The 14096-nt window shown below is 43.1% G+C and overlaps 1 protein-coding gene across 3 annotated transcripts in view; it reads left to right on the top strand.

The window, feature by feature from the left end:
- Positions 1-14096, top strand: part of LOC109304933 (serine/threonine-protein kinase Sgk3) — a 68634-nt gene that overhangs the window by 43402 nt on the left and 11136 nt on the right. Inside the window, exons 7-13 of one of the 3 annotated variants that reach the window (XM_019527753.1) lie at positions 4909-4958; positions 6333-6390; positions 7198-7281; positions 7371-7502; positions 13176-13288; positions 13518-13554; positions 13673-13759. In XM_019527753.1, coding sequence (XP_019383298.1) covers positions 4909-4958; positions 6333-6390; positions 7198-7281; positions 7371-7502; positions 13176-13288; positions 13518-13554; positions 13673-13759 — 561 coding nt within the window. Of the gene's footprint in view, positions 1-4905; positions 4959-6332; positions 6391-7197; positions 7282-7370; positions 7503-13175; positions 13289-13517; positions 13555-13672; positions 13760-14096 lie in introns of all 3 variants that reach the window. The other 2 variants (XM_019527752.1, XM_019527754.1) reach the window with 2 other exon arrangements.

Below are 14096 nucleotides of genomic sequence, written 5' to 3' on the forward strand. Positions count from 1 at the left end.
AGATCTAGTTGCAGCCTGTCCCTCTCCTCTAGCGCGCCCACTTCTCCCCACATCTTAATGTCATCCGCGAATTTGGACAAGGTGCTTTTCACCCCCTCATCCAAGTTGCTGATAAAGATATTGAACAGCGTGGGCCTGAGGACCAAGCCCTGGGGGACCCCACTGCCCACATCCCTCCAGGTCAAAAATGACGCATCCACCACCACTCTCTGGGTGCGGCCCTCCAGCCAGTTTGCGACCCCGTCTGACCATGTAGGCATCAACACCCCAGTCACCTAATTTCTTAAGGAGAATAGGGTGAGAGACAGTGTCTCTCCTAGACGGTGCCTTCCTAAAGTCCAGAAAGACTATGTCCACTGTGACACCTGTGTCCAAGGATTTTGTGACCTGGTCGTAGAAGGCCACCAGGTTGGTCTGACAGGATCTGCCTCAAATGAACCCATGTTGGTTGCCCGTAACCATGATCTCCCCTGCTGGTCCCTCACAGATGTGCTCCTGGATAATTTTCTCAAAGAGCTTCCCCAGGACCGAGGTAAGACTAATGGGCCTGTAGTTTCCTGCATCCTCCTTCCTCCCTTTTTTGAAAATGGGGACCACTTTGGCCCTTTTCCAGTCCTCTGGCACCTCACCAGAGCACCATGAGTACTTATAAAGCTGTGCCAGGGGTCCTGCAATGACCTCTACTAATTCCCTCAGCACTCTGGGGTGGAGATCATTAGGACCTGCTGCTTTGAACACGTCTAGTCCCTCCAGGAGTTCCCTGACTAGGTCCTTGCTGACCCTGGGCCTGACAGCGCCTCCCCTGAGTCTGTCAGGGATCCCGGTGGGGGGGATGACCTGGTCCCTGCTCAAAAAGATGTAGGCAAATAAATTGTTAAAGAGATTAGCTTTGTCATATGGTGTGACCACCAGATTTCTTAGTGTATCCTGCAGAGGCCCTACATTACCCGGTACCTTCTTTTTACCCCCTATATATTTTAAAAAGGACTTCTTGTTATCCTTGATTTATCTGGGTCACCTAGTCCCAGTTGCATCTCTGCCTTAGCCTTCCTAATAGCCCCCCTACAGTCTTGAGCAATGGAGGTATAATCCTCCTTGGTGGTAGCCCCTCCATTAACACAGGTTAATGTGTTCTGCTGCAGGCCTGTGTCTTTCTGGAACTGATGTCAAATCTATTCGTTGACTTTTTCATGCAGGGATTGCTCTTTGTCCAATGTAGACAACAGAGGTTCTGCCTACCTGTTTATCACCACTTACAGGTGATAAACAGGTAAGTTTTTATATGATGTTAGCAGAAGTGCAGGTAAATGAACGCAGGTGTTATAATCCATATTATTTGATCCAGTGATCATTGTGGACTGTGTTGATGAGAGGGCACAGCTGGCATCTGGGTCCATTGCAAGGTCTGGTGCCTTGGGGATAAAAGGAATTAGGTAGCTTGTTGCTAGAGAGATCTTTGCAAGGGGGGTTGTTAGTGGGGGGTTGTCTGTAAGCCAGGACAGACCTGTCCCCTGTTGTTACCTTGAAGATTGTAATTTTGCCAGGAGAGGTTGGAGTTCATTAATAATGCATCCGAGGGGTTCAAACTTGGGGCCGTAAGTGACAACCAGAGGGATTCTTTTGCTCTTGACTGGGAGTTGGTGTTGTAGTAGGGTCTGAGTCTGGCTCTATTAATTTGAGTGGTCATGGTTTTGGAATTGTATTGTATGCTAGACTTCTGTTCCTTTAGGTGTTCTTCTCAGTTGGTAAGATCGGAGCAGATATGGTTGTAATGTAGAACTTGACTATAGATGATGGATTTAGCAGTCCACTTGAAAACTGGTGTCATGGAGGTAGCTGTAGATGTTGTTTGGTATCCAATACAATGTGGTGGTGCTGTTGCAAAGTTGCACAGCTGTGTCCAGGCCTGATCAGCTGATGAGGTTCCCAGTGAGGGGTGCCTCTCACCACCTATTCAATTAATGGTGTGATACGAATTAGCCACAATTTTTTGTACACATTTTTGTGGCTTATTTCTTCTTTTATCATGCCATTAATTGATTGAATATGTGGCTGGGTCATAACTTAAAATGTGATTAACTGGTTAATCGTGTCTAAAGTGTAACATGTGGCACGAGCCTAAGATACTTTAGGGAGATGAGAGGGCAGCTGTGGAGAAAGGGGACTTGAAAATCTGTCATAAATATATTGGCATATTGGGGGGCCATACATGTGCCTCTCTCTTTCTGGAGGTAGCATCTTTAAGAGGTCACTTAGTTTCTTCTGGTATTGTGCCATGGGGGTCCCTGGTAAACTCCCTGGTAGGAGTTTGTAAAACTTGGTGTCAGAAAATTGTTTCTGTTTCCTGTATGTGTGGTGTTTTGTCCACGATAATGGTGGCACCCCCTTTATAAGCCTGTCTGTATGATAATCAGGGCTGTTTTTGTCTGAATATGGCTCGCTGTTCCACAAGACTGAGGTTGTAACATGAGCATTGTTGTTTTTTGGTAATCTCAGAATAGGTGCAGAAACAGAAACTTTATATAGAGGTCCAGAGCAGGACTGTGGCACTCGGGTGAAGTCTAGGGGCAATCCTTGTGCTGTGTATGAGTCAGGCCTGTGGCAAGTTGATCATTTCATGGTTTCTTATTACAGTAATATTGCATTAGTCTTAGGTGGTGGAAAAAAGCCTTGAGTTCTCCATACAGGAAGGAAAAAAGCTGCACCATACTGAGTTGTGTAGTGGGGCAGAAAGAAAGACCACAGCATAATACAGAGCCAGGCTGAGTGCACTTAGCTCAGTACAGAGCAGTAAGGCAACTGAGAATTTACCTCCTTGCGCTGTAGCTAAGCACAAACAAGCCTGTGCTTGGCTTCTCATATTGGGGAAGGAGTGGAGGGGAGAAGCGAGGACTTTGTTCCTCACACAGCAACTTGCAGGGACAAGTGCAACTTACTTTCTTGCACTGGAACCAGGCAGAGAAGAGACTGTATTTACCTCCTTACATAGGGGTTAGGTGGGGAAGAGCATGTGCTTATCTCTTTGTACCCCATGGTACCCTCAAAAGGATCTTGCAGCACCCCATTGTGCTGAACACCCCTGTTGAAAAGCACTGATCTGTAAGGTGCACCTGTGCTCAGCCTTCTGCCTGACTTCAGATCAAAATGGATCACGATTCAAGTCATTCAGAGATCTTCCCAAGGGCACTCAGAGGGTGGGGAATTGAGGATGAGAAGTTTAACTCTTTGATAACTAAAACAGAAGAAATTTTTTAAGTAGCGTAATTCTTTTCTATGGCATTGGGGAACAAAAGCTCCAGTTTTGGTTCAGTTCATATTTTTAAGATCTCAAGCTCAGTCATCACTAAAGACATTATACTGAGTGTAGGTTTAAGCGTCTTAAGTTCATCTAAGTCACTGTTTGTCTTAATGTCTAATTTTGTGTTAAGAATTAATAATAGAAGATTATTACATTTTTCTAGGTAGAACAGCTAAGTTCTTACAGTCCATTCTACTATGTCTCCTCTTAGTAGCTAATACATATGTTATCTTATGTTTCTCCGACTTGATTTAAGACCCACTAAATTTAATAGTAAACTTGCTACTATGTATTTGTGAGTGAAAGGTTTTGTGTAGGCACTAATTTATGAGATTAATTGCAATTTTGAGGGGCGCTCATTTAGACTCGCTGAGCTTTCCAGGTCTATAAATGAATGCTGTTTTAGTACCCCTTTTCTTTTTCTGTTGTTCACTTTTAGTCCTCTTCGCTTCCTCTTATTTGGCAGAATTAAAAAGGCATTGGACAGAAAAATGCTTTCTTTGATATAATTAGCTTTGCGTGTGTGTGTGCACGCGCACATGCGTATACACACATACATACACGTGTGTCCTTAAAAACAGTGGACAGACAATACCAATACCAAACCAAGGTAACCAAACTCATTCACTAGATAATTACCCCTAAAAGAATCAAGAAAAAACTGTCAGTTTGCCTATTAACACCTAAAAGTTAAATTACTCTAGGTTACGTTCGTCCTTGTCCATCCTGGGACATCTGCTAAAGGCAGAAAAGCTACTAAGTGCTTCAAATTTGAAAATGATAATTCAAACAAAATGAGATATTATAAAAGGAAACGGCCCTCATCCAGTATATTGTATGTTAATGCTTACTTGTATAGTAGTAGAATTTTCCTTTGGTCAGCACCCAAAACATGGAAATCTCACAAACTTTGCTCTGATCTTTATTTAAAAACAAGAAAATTACAGAATCAGGAGAGGTTTGAAATAAGAATAGTTTCTCCTTCCCCCTGCAGCCCACACACTGTGTGGGTGTGTACCAGCTTGAACAGCCTCCCTGCAGCTACTGGAATTAATTACTGGAATAAATGTGACCTTTTAATATCATATTATCAAGGGTTGACAGCAGCTTTTCTTTTTCTTTTTTTTTTAAACAGATGTCTTTAATTAGGTCCTGCATAAATAGCGATTATTTTGATAACTTGTAGGCAAGATCATGGTAGACTTAATAAAAATCCAGAGAATATTCCCTATGTAAAATAATCTGATGGTTTGAATTTTGAACATTAAACAAATTACTACCTGTTTAAAAGGGGCTGAAATTTAAATTTCTTCTTTTCCTACCTCTACTCTCTGCATTTGGATTAAAAAAATTGCTCGCTATCTCTAAGTTTTGGCACTGTATGTATATATAAATAACCTTTCCCATTAAAAGAATAACTGGATACTTAGCTTGTATGAGGTACTTTATTTAATAGACTTAATCACTTGGCTTAAAACACCTCTACATGTTTATCATTATTGACTGTCTTTAGCTAATACACATTGCATAATGTCAAGAGGAAGACAGGATTTCCTTTTGAAGAAAAAAACAATTTTAAACTGACCTGTTTTTTCTTTTTGTTTCAGCAGCTAAACTCTACCTCACAGAATATCAACCTGGGACCATCTGGAAATCCTCAGTAGGTTTTAGTTAATTATAAACCAAAAGTCAGTCTAGACTTTAATTGTTAATTATATGAAAAGCCCCGCTAGATATGTGCACTTATTTGCTCATTTTTCAACTTGGAAGGAAGCAAAGGTTCTAACTTGGTACTAAGTAAATATTGTAATGCATGTTAGCTGTATAGTTTTCCATTAATCTTCATCAAACAAGTCTGAGAAACTTGTAGTATTGTTTGTACTACAAAGTTAAACAGTGAATTGGATACCTTCCTTTCCCACCCTAGAGAACCACTAGGGCTGCTGAGGTCTTGAAAAAGCAAGTTCCTTTTACATTTTTCCTTCCTATTCTCCCTTCACTTTTGTACCAAAAACGTGTAAAAAAAACCAAACAAACCAGTTTTGTAATCCACTATACTGCAAATACTGGTGAGAGAGATAATATGCTAGTGAGAAGACATAGCATTCCACTGACTTGGAAAGCAAGGAGACATAAAACTGCATATACCCATGTAAACTTGCTGTACTTTCCAGTCCTTTGATTTTTCTCTGTACGGGGCGGGGTGGGGGCACCTGTGGGAACAGAGTTGGCCCTTGACAGTATCCACAAAGCTCCAAGCCTTGGCTTGCTGCTGTTAATTTCTTCCATCTGTTGACTCCCAAGCAACATTTCTACCTGGTAGAGAAAACAAAAGGACTATATTTCTTCATTATAACTTCCAGGATAAATGTATTTTGGTCTGAGAATACATGACAGTATGTGCCCTGCAACACAAGTTGTCTTCCATAGTCCATCTTCTGTTAGCATAAACTTGTGTTCATGTTGCACTACTGCAAAATAATTTTAAGTGGGCCAGTATAGGGTAAGCGGTTATCCATGTTTATATGAGAAACTAGCATATGCAGTCAGTATCTTTCCTCTCTTCCTGACACACTCGGTGTGGTTCCTAGTTTCTCCCCTCAGCCAGCTTCCTCACTTTTTCCCTAGTCCTCCCTTCTCCTGACCCTTGCAAAACAAACAGAAAAAGCAAACATAGCCAACCACTCCAATGAACTTAATGTGGGATGGTAGAGGAGGAGAAATTATAGACAAATAGGGACTATGATCTTTCAAGTGATCTTTTTTTTTTCCCTTGTACTCTATTTGAGTTCTAACATTTTGATTGCATTTCCCTGGAAGAGAAAAGGAACAGAGAAGTGAGATGGGTCTAACCATGGGTCATAGTAAGAGGGTGTCTAGGGAATCTCCTTGCAAAGAGCAAGTCGTAAGTGGACATGGGGCAAAGGGTAGGAATGCACAATACTCCTTTAGATATGATGTCAGGCTACTGTGTAGAACTGTAAAGTTGGTACCTTCTGGCTGAATAACCTACTTTCTTCCTGGCTTCTTTCAGTGCTAAACCAACAGACTTTGACTTCTTGAAAGTTATTGGGAAAGGAAGCTTTGGCAAGGTGAGCTTTCATATTAAATCTCATCCTGGCAGTAGTTGTCAGTCCACCAGCAGCACCAGCAAATAACTGGGAAGGTGCTTCAAGTCATTTGTGGATTCAGTGCATGGTTTGATAGAGGGTCTCTACCACTACAGCAGTTTCTTCATGCTATAGTTGTTTGGGGCCTGTAACAAACACTTGAAAGAAGTATTAACAGGATTCTCCCTTCTGTTGGGAGAACAACAATCCATTCTACCTCTGCTTGGTCTCCAAGTGTTGTTCTGTCTGCTGAGCAGGTGGGCTGAATTTACCAAACATTGCTGGCAAATAGTTTCCTGCCACTGCCACCTTGGATCCTCCTAGAGCAGCAAGTCTTGCTGTAAACATCTTACAATGATAGATGGAGCACTTCACCCTGCTTCAAGTTATTCAGACTATTGGGAGGTGGGGTGGAGGTGGGCAGGGATATCATACTTTCATGTATTTCTTTATGGAATAGAATCTTGTATTAAAAAAAAAATAAAATAAAATAGAAGCCCTCATTTGATTCCAAAAGTGGGAGATTTAGTCTTGGGCCTCTACCATAATGTAACCCTGCATGAGGTAGCCATAATAACACTTGCAGTTCAGTAGGAACTGCAAAACCTTAAATTCTACTGTCTGGGAATGTTCTCCTTTTGCTGATTTAAGCTGCTAATGGCTGAACTATTTGAAAGGCAACGGAATTTGTACTTTGGCCTAATTGTGTTAAGGAACAAAAACAAATAGTTTTGTAGGAAAAAAACTATAGTAACAAGCTAATCTTTTTTTTTATTGTTATTATTATAGGTTCTTCTCGCAAAGCGAAAACTGGATGGGAAATATTATGCTGTCAAAGTGCTGCAAAAGAAGGTTGTTCTCAACAGGAAAGAGGTAAAGGGAAATACATTTTTTTTTCTTTTTTTTCCCCTTTAGTTACAGAATTGTTCCTATTTACTTATTGACCTTTTACTTCCTTACAGCAAAAGCATATTATGGCTGAACGTAATGTGTTGTTGAAAAATGTGAAGCATCCATTTTTGGTTGGATTACATTACTCATTTCAAACAACAGAAAAGCTTTATTTTGTTCTGGATTTTGTTAATGGAGGAGAGGTGAGCATTTTTTGTATTGCTTTTTTGGGTCTCCTTGTTCTGCTAATATACAGGAGAAAAATCTGTTCTACAATAGATTAATATTAGTGTTCAGTAAATTAAAATCCTATTGAACTTGCTCATTACAATTAAAGAAGTTGAAGCTATTAAAATCTACAGCAACATAGAATTCATTGTTCATAAGATTATCTTCAGAAGTCACTTACGAAAACTTTTAATGTTAACATTAATGCACAGCTTTAATCCAAAATTTTTCCTTGGTTGTAGAAGCTATTCTTTCTTTTTCCTCTTTTTTTTCTTCTTTTCATACATTGCTATAAAGAAAATATACTTCTCTGAATGTTTATATGTTGCTGACTTTCTTCAGCACTTATAAGTATTCTTTCTTTTTTCATTGAAGTTTAGATACCAAATTCTTGAGCAGTTAAAAGGTTTTTTGGCAGACTTAACCGATTAATTGAATTGACTTGTTAAGAGTTACTGTGCCACTGCATCCATTCCATAGCTTTGCATGCCATAATTAAGACTTAACTATTATACCCTTGTCATCTGCAGCATTCTTGTCTCTCTGAATACCACTAATGCATCTGAAGAGTCATTAGTAACTTAAGGAGGAACCTGTTAAAATGTATAGGCTTCTGGCATCACTTTCACAAGGTACTCTGGAGCATATTGATACTTTAAAAAAAAAAAAAAAAGAAGTATCAAGTCTCCAGGCCTAGGTGTGTGTGTGTGTGTGTGTGTGTGTGTGTGTACGTGTACACACACACACAGAGCCAAGAGTATGGGATGAGCTCAAGTAGAAAGTGACTGTGGGCCTTTGTACATGCCACAAAATTAACCTTTGAAGCAGCTTGAATGCCCTTTTGCATTCTTTAATGGCTTCGCTCTTTGCATATTTGGTGGCATATTCCACTTTAATGGTGTTGCTGTTTGCATGCTCAGCCGTGTATTCCACTTTAAATGACTTTGGTATGTAGTAAGATAAAACACCTCCAAGGTGTTTTAGTTTGCTACCTAACAAAGTACAATAGTGCACAGGGCTCTGGAAGCTGATATGCTTGGGGTTTAGCGGGCCCCATGTAGCTCAGAGGCTGTGGGACCTGGTGGCAGCCCATGAAGGCAGGCTTCACTGAATTGTGGCGAGCCTGATCTTTTTTTCCCCCTCCCCGTAGCCTGCCTGCCTGCCTTCCTGCCTGAGCTATGCGGGGGCTCAGTGCTTCCCTTGGCAGCTACAGTGCCTCCTGGGACTGTCCAGGTTGGGTGCCAGCAAGCGGGTGCTGTGTTAGGGACCCCTGTGCAGCTCAGGGACCACTCAGCCTGCCAGCAGCTCGCCCCCTCTCCCCCCCTCCCCCTCCAACCACTGAAGAGGCAGGTAAAGATCACCCTTGTGTACACACCACGGGAGTTTAGTTCAGTTTAATTCTCCCTAAATTGAAGCAGTGTTTTTAAAAAACAGCCATTTCAATTTAGGGAGAACTAAACTGAATTTAAACCCTTGTGGTGTGTACAGGCAACCTGAGCACCTAGTTAACATTAGAGCAGCTGTATACAGACAGTCCTTGACTTACAACTTTTTGAGTTGTGATGAACGTCACTTATGATGTTTATAAGTTGACAACCTGTTCTGACGTGGGTTTAGTCTTTGTGATGGTTACTACTGTGTGCAGCTGGTAAGTGAGGGAGGAGGAACGGAAATGGGGGGCAGATCAAGGCCCCTGCAGTGAGGGAGGACTGGGACTGAGGCTGGGGTAAAGGCTGCCCAGCTGGGCCTGGGCGGATGTGAGACTGAACTGCGGCTCATCAGGGGGGTGTGGGAAGGGAGGGGGGCAACAGCTCCCACTGCTGCATGCCGCTCATCTGGTGGCTCGACCGGCAGTTACTGCCACTGCTCCTACCACTAGTCTGAGAGGGCATGGGAGGGTGTGTGCCCCTCCCAGATCTGCAGGGGTGGGGTGGACAGGGCCGGGGCTGCACCAGGCTGTGCTCCAGGTGGGCAGCAGGAGCTATGGTGAATTTTCAGGTGGCTGCAGCCTCCTCATAGCCCCTGCTCCACCTCCTGCCCCACCCTGATCCGGGGGCACATGTCCCGCCATGCCCTCCGGCCACTTGCCCAGCTGGGGCAGGACAGGCATGGAGCAGAGCTGCTATGCTGCCTCCAGACAAGCAGCGTGTAGATGTGGGAGCTACCCCACCTTCTCCTCACCCCCCTTCCAGATGAGCCAAGGCTTTGAGTGTATGGGGGGAGCATATGCCCCCAGATGGGGGCGGGGTAGGCAGTGGAGCGGGGACTGGGAGGGGCTGCAACCATCCAAAAATTTGCTGTAGCTCCTGCCACCCACCCGGAGCACAGCCCAGTGCAGCCCCTGCCCCACTCCTTGCAGATACGGGGGGCACACACACCCCTATGTCCTCGTGGACCAGAGGCAGGAGCAGCGGCAAGAACCGCTGGTCGAGCTGCCAGATGAGCAGCGTGCAGTGGTGGGAGCTGCTGCCCCTCTCTCCCCATGCCTGCCTGGCCCCAGTCCCTCCCCTCCCCCCACACCCCTTCCCTTTTGTCTCAGTTTCTACCACTTACCAGCTGCATGCAGTGCCAACCGTTGTAAAGGAACCAATCCCCCATTTGTAACACTATTCCTGTGGGAAAATTGGTTCTGAGTTGTGACATTTCCACTTCAGATGAGGTTTTCAGGAACGAATTGTCGTAAGTCTGAGGACTGCCTGTACTTACAAATGTTGCAGAGGATTAAAGGGTAACAGGTCTTGTACGTATATTTTTAAAGGTTCTAGGTGTGATTTTAGGAAGTACAGATTAAATTAGCCATCTACATCTGGCAAATTGATTTAAATCATCAAAAACAGAATAACGGACCAACTGAAGAATTATGAGAATTAGTCGGCATGTTAGCTGCAAAGGAAAACTGGCTGTTGTGATCTTTGAGTATTCTCTGAACATGTCAACCAGTTCTTCTTTTGTGACATAAAATTTAGACTTTCAAAGGGCCTTTGATCAGGCTTGGCACAAGAGGCTGTTAATTAGAACTTTGGGGTTAGGGATAGACATTCAAAAAGCCTCAGTTGAATTGATTCAGTCTTTGCAGGTTAGCCTAACCTGGCTAGGTTGAACCAGTTTGTAACAAGACAGACATTATCTCTGGGCTGAGGAAATTCAGGCATATGCCTGAAGTGACTCAGGCTAGAATCCAGAGGGTGCTAGAGCAGTCCTCCCTTCTATTGCACAATGCTGAGCTGAGGGGGGGGCACTTTGATTAGGGAGGTCTGCTTGCACCATCCCAAGTTTTTCACCATCTCAAGGGATGGAGGTGTTGCCAGACCCCAGCCCTCTGCTGGTACTCTAAGGCAAGGGGGGAGGGTGCAGTGCATGCATCTGTTGATGATACAGAGCTTTTTAATCTCCCTTCCTGCTTCTTTATATTGTCTGCAGCAAACTGACAGGCAAGCAAGCCAGCAAGGGGCTGATAATGGTGTTTATCACCCCAGCAGCAAAACAATTGCCTCTCCATTAGTTCAAACTCTTCTTAAACAGCTTACCAGCTGACCTGTTGATTAGCTCCAAAAAACTCTAAGTGGTCAGTGTTCTGTCTACCTGTTCCAGTGAAATTGGAGAGACACACAGACACCTCTCGGCATTAGCTAACATACCACAGGCTTAGGGTCCATGGGGCTGGGGTCTGTGCTGTGGAGATGGGAGGGAGGGCAGGGATTCCTGCTTGAGCAGCGATGGGGGGTAGGGCAGGAGGAAGCCAGGCAGGCCCTGCTGTGCCTGCACTCTGTCGGAGCTCCAGGCAGGGAGCAGAGGGGAGGAGCCAGCCCTGCTCTGGAACAGAGAGCCCCACCCAGCTCAGAGAGCATGCTGGGATGCTGCAGGATTCCAGTTCATCTCAAACCAGTAAGGGGTCTGGGACAGACTTTGTATAACCTGGTTTGACCCAAATCACTTAAGTCTGATACTATGTTCAACCAGATTTATCTCAAACTGGTTTCAGCCATTTTCAAACTGGTTTATGTGCACTGAACATCTTTTCTGTTACAGGTTTAAACCAGTTCCTGATCACTTAAACCAGTTTATGTGTAATGTCTGTCCTTAGCCCTGATGTATAAAACCCCATATAAATAGGGAACATGCAACTGAATGACGTTGGAAAATGAAAACTAATACTCGTTGTAGGGGCTTCTGCTTAACATTCTAAATTATACCAACTTAAGCAGATCTCTGTGGTGTATGTACAGAGCTGAATAAAAATCTCTTAATTTTCAGGTGCAGCCAGAAAAAACCAAGCTTTTGGGTATTATCTTTAGCTAACTAGCTACTGTTGATAAATGGGTTCATGAATAATTTGGGGAGTATACCACTTGCAGAAATCTTGTGGTTTAGCTCTAGCTGACAGTATCTCAGCTAAGAGTGCTCAACCCCTGGCCCATGTTGCTCCCCAAGGGTACAGAAATTTGGCAGCATGGAAGTGGTAACAGTGTTAACTGCTGCAATTGGAAACCTCAGCAAATTATCACAGCCACTGCTCCTGTACTGCTAAATTTCTGGACCTGTGGCTGGATGACAGTCCCACAGGCAGAGTTGGATCCAGTTCATGCAGAATTGGGTCCACAGACTAACCCCACACACCATCTACATGTGGGATCTGGCCCATGAACTAATCCTGCATCACTCGTTCTGCCCATGGGGCCAGAAGGTTGGGCGTCACTGCTACAGGCAACACTGGTCACTTAATCTCAAAGAAATTTCAAAGCTGAAAAGGGTCAAGCAGACAGGCCATGAAAATGATTTAAAGTCCAGGGAGCAGTGACATGAAAAAAATCAAGAGGGCTTCCTTTGGAAGTGTGATAAAAGAATATTAAAAAAAGAATGGGATGGAGAATAGTATAAAGAATGATTAATGAACTTCTGCTCTCCCATCTTGTAATACAAGTATATGTTGGCAAAAGGCCTTCTCCTGCTTGGAGTGTCTCGAGAGCATAAAACACCTGAGTGATCTCTGAATAGAGTAGTAATATAAGAATTTGCATAAAATGTAAGGAAGTTCTGTCTACGTGGAAAGTTGTCTAATCAGGGTTGGCCAGCTCACGGCATGCATGCCACAGGTGGTATGGGCAGCATCTGTGCATGGCATGCAGCAGATTGAGGAAGGAGCAGAAAGTAGAGCTAGAGTTCAAGCAGGGGAAGGTGGTCAGGGTGGCTCTTAGGGAGGGCATGGATCTTACCTCATATCAAACCTAATTAAACACCCACTGGTTTTAAACTGTACTGTTTATGTTGTTTATCTTTCAAATAAGTAGATGGATTTCTGGCTGTGGGATGCCACCTAGCCAACTTTCATCATCTGTTTAAATAGGTTCTATTGCCCAAACTTGGCTTTAGCAGAGCATGTGGTACTGTTATTTCTGTCTATTTACACATCTCTCTGGATATTGTTGGAGTTACAGAAGGGAAAAATGTGAAAATAAAGGAAGGATAGATGTGATTTTGCCAGAATTATTGTCCTGGTTCACTATTTTCAGAGTTGTTCTGTTCTGTTCTGTTCTGCTTTTTATTAAAATGCAAAGTGAAAATGACCTTTATGTTGTTATAAAGAGCTGCACCTTGCATTTCTGATATTTTTGTCACCTTGTCTGATTTACCTCTTCACATATTTACAGCTATTCTTTCATTTACAAAGAGAACGTTCCTTTCCTGAACACAGAGCCAGATTTTATGCTGCTGAAATAGCCAGTGCTTTGGGCTATTTACACTCTATCAATATTGTATACAGGTAAGCAAAATTTCTAAATTTTATTCTTGTGCTGCATAATTATAAATGCAGCAACACAGATTATTGAGTGCAATCTTGTTGTAGAGCATAACATAGCCTTACTGATTCCTAACAAAACTTCTGACTACTGCTTAAGAATAGAAGCATGCCTCAACATGTTTAAAGATTTGTGTAAAAGTGACTGCTCATGAGTTTTAAGTTTTTAATGTAATTTCTTTGTTTTTAATAGGGATTTGAAACCAGAAAACATTCTCTTAGACTCACTGGTAAGTATATGTTTCTGATGTTCTGAATTATCCTTCTTACATGTAAGATAATTTATATTTGCTCAGCCTTAAATTTTTCTGTTATAACGGAATCTATTTGTTTTTTTTCCCTTTATAGGGACATGTTGTTTTAACAGATTTTGGGCTCTGTAAAGAAGGGATTGCTACTTCTGACACCACTGCAACTTTTTGCGGGACACCGGAAGTAAGTTAGCAGGCTCAGGGGTGATCTGATGGCCACCTATAAATTTATCAGGGGTGACCACCAGTACCTGGGGGAACGTTTGTTCACCAGAGCGCCCCGAGGGATGATGAGGTCGAATGGTTATAAACTACTACAAGACCATTTGAGGCTGGACGTGAGGAAGAATTTCTCTACTGTCCAAGCCCCCAAAGTCTGGAACAGCCTGCCATCGGAGGTGGTTCAAGCACCTACATTAAAGCATCCAATTTGCTCTTGAAGGTGTTCATCTTGCTGGGATCCTATGACCCCAGCTGACTTCCTGACCTTTGGGCTGGGTGCTGGACTCAATGATCTATGC

This window comes from Gavialis gangeticus, unplaced genomic scaffold (genome assembly GCF_001723915.1).
Source record: "Gavialis gangeticus isolate Ggan-Ray unplaced genomic scaffold, GavGan_comp1, whole genome shotgun sequence".
Lineage (NCBI taxonomy): Eukaryota > Metazoa > Chordata > Crocodylia > Gavialidae > Gavialis > Gavialis gangeticus.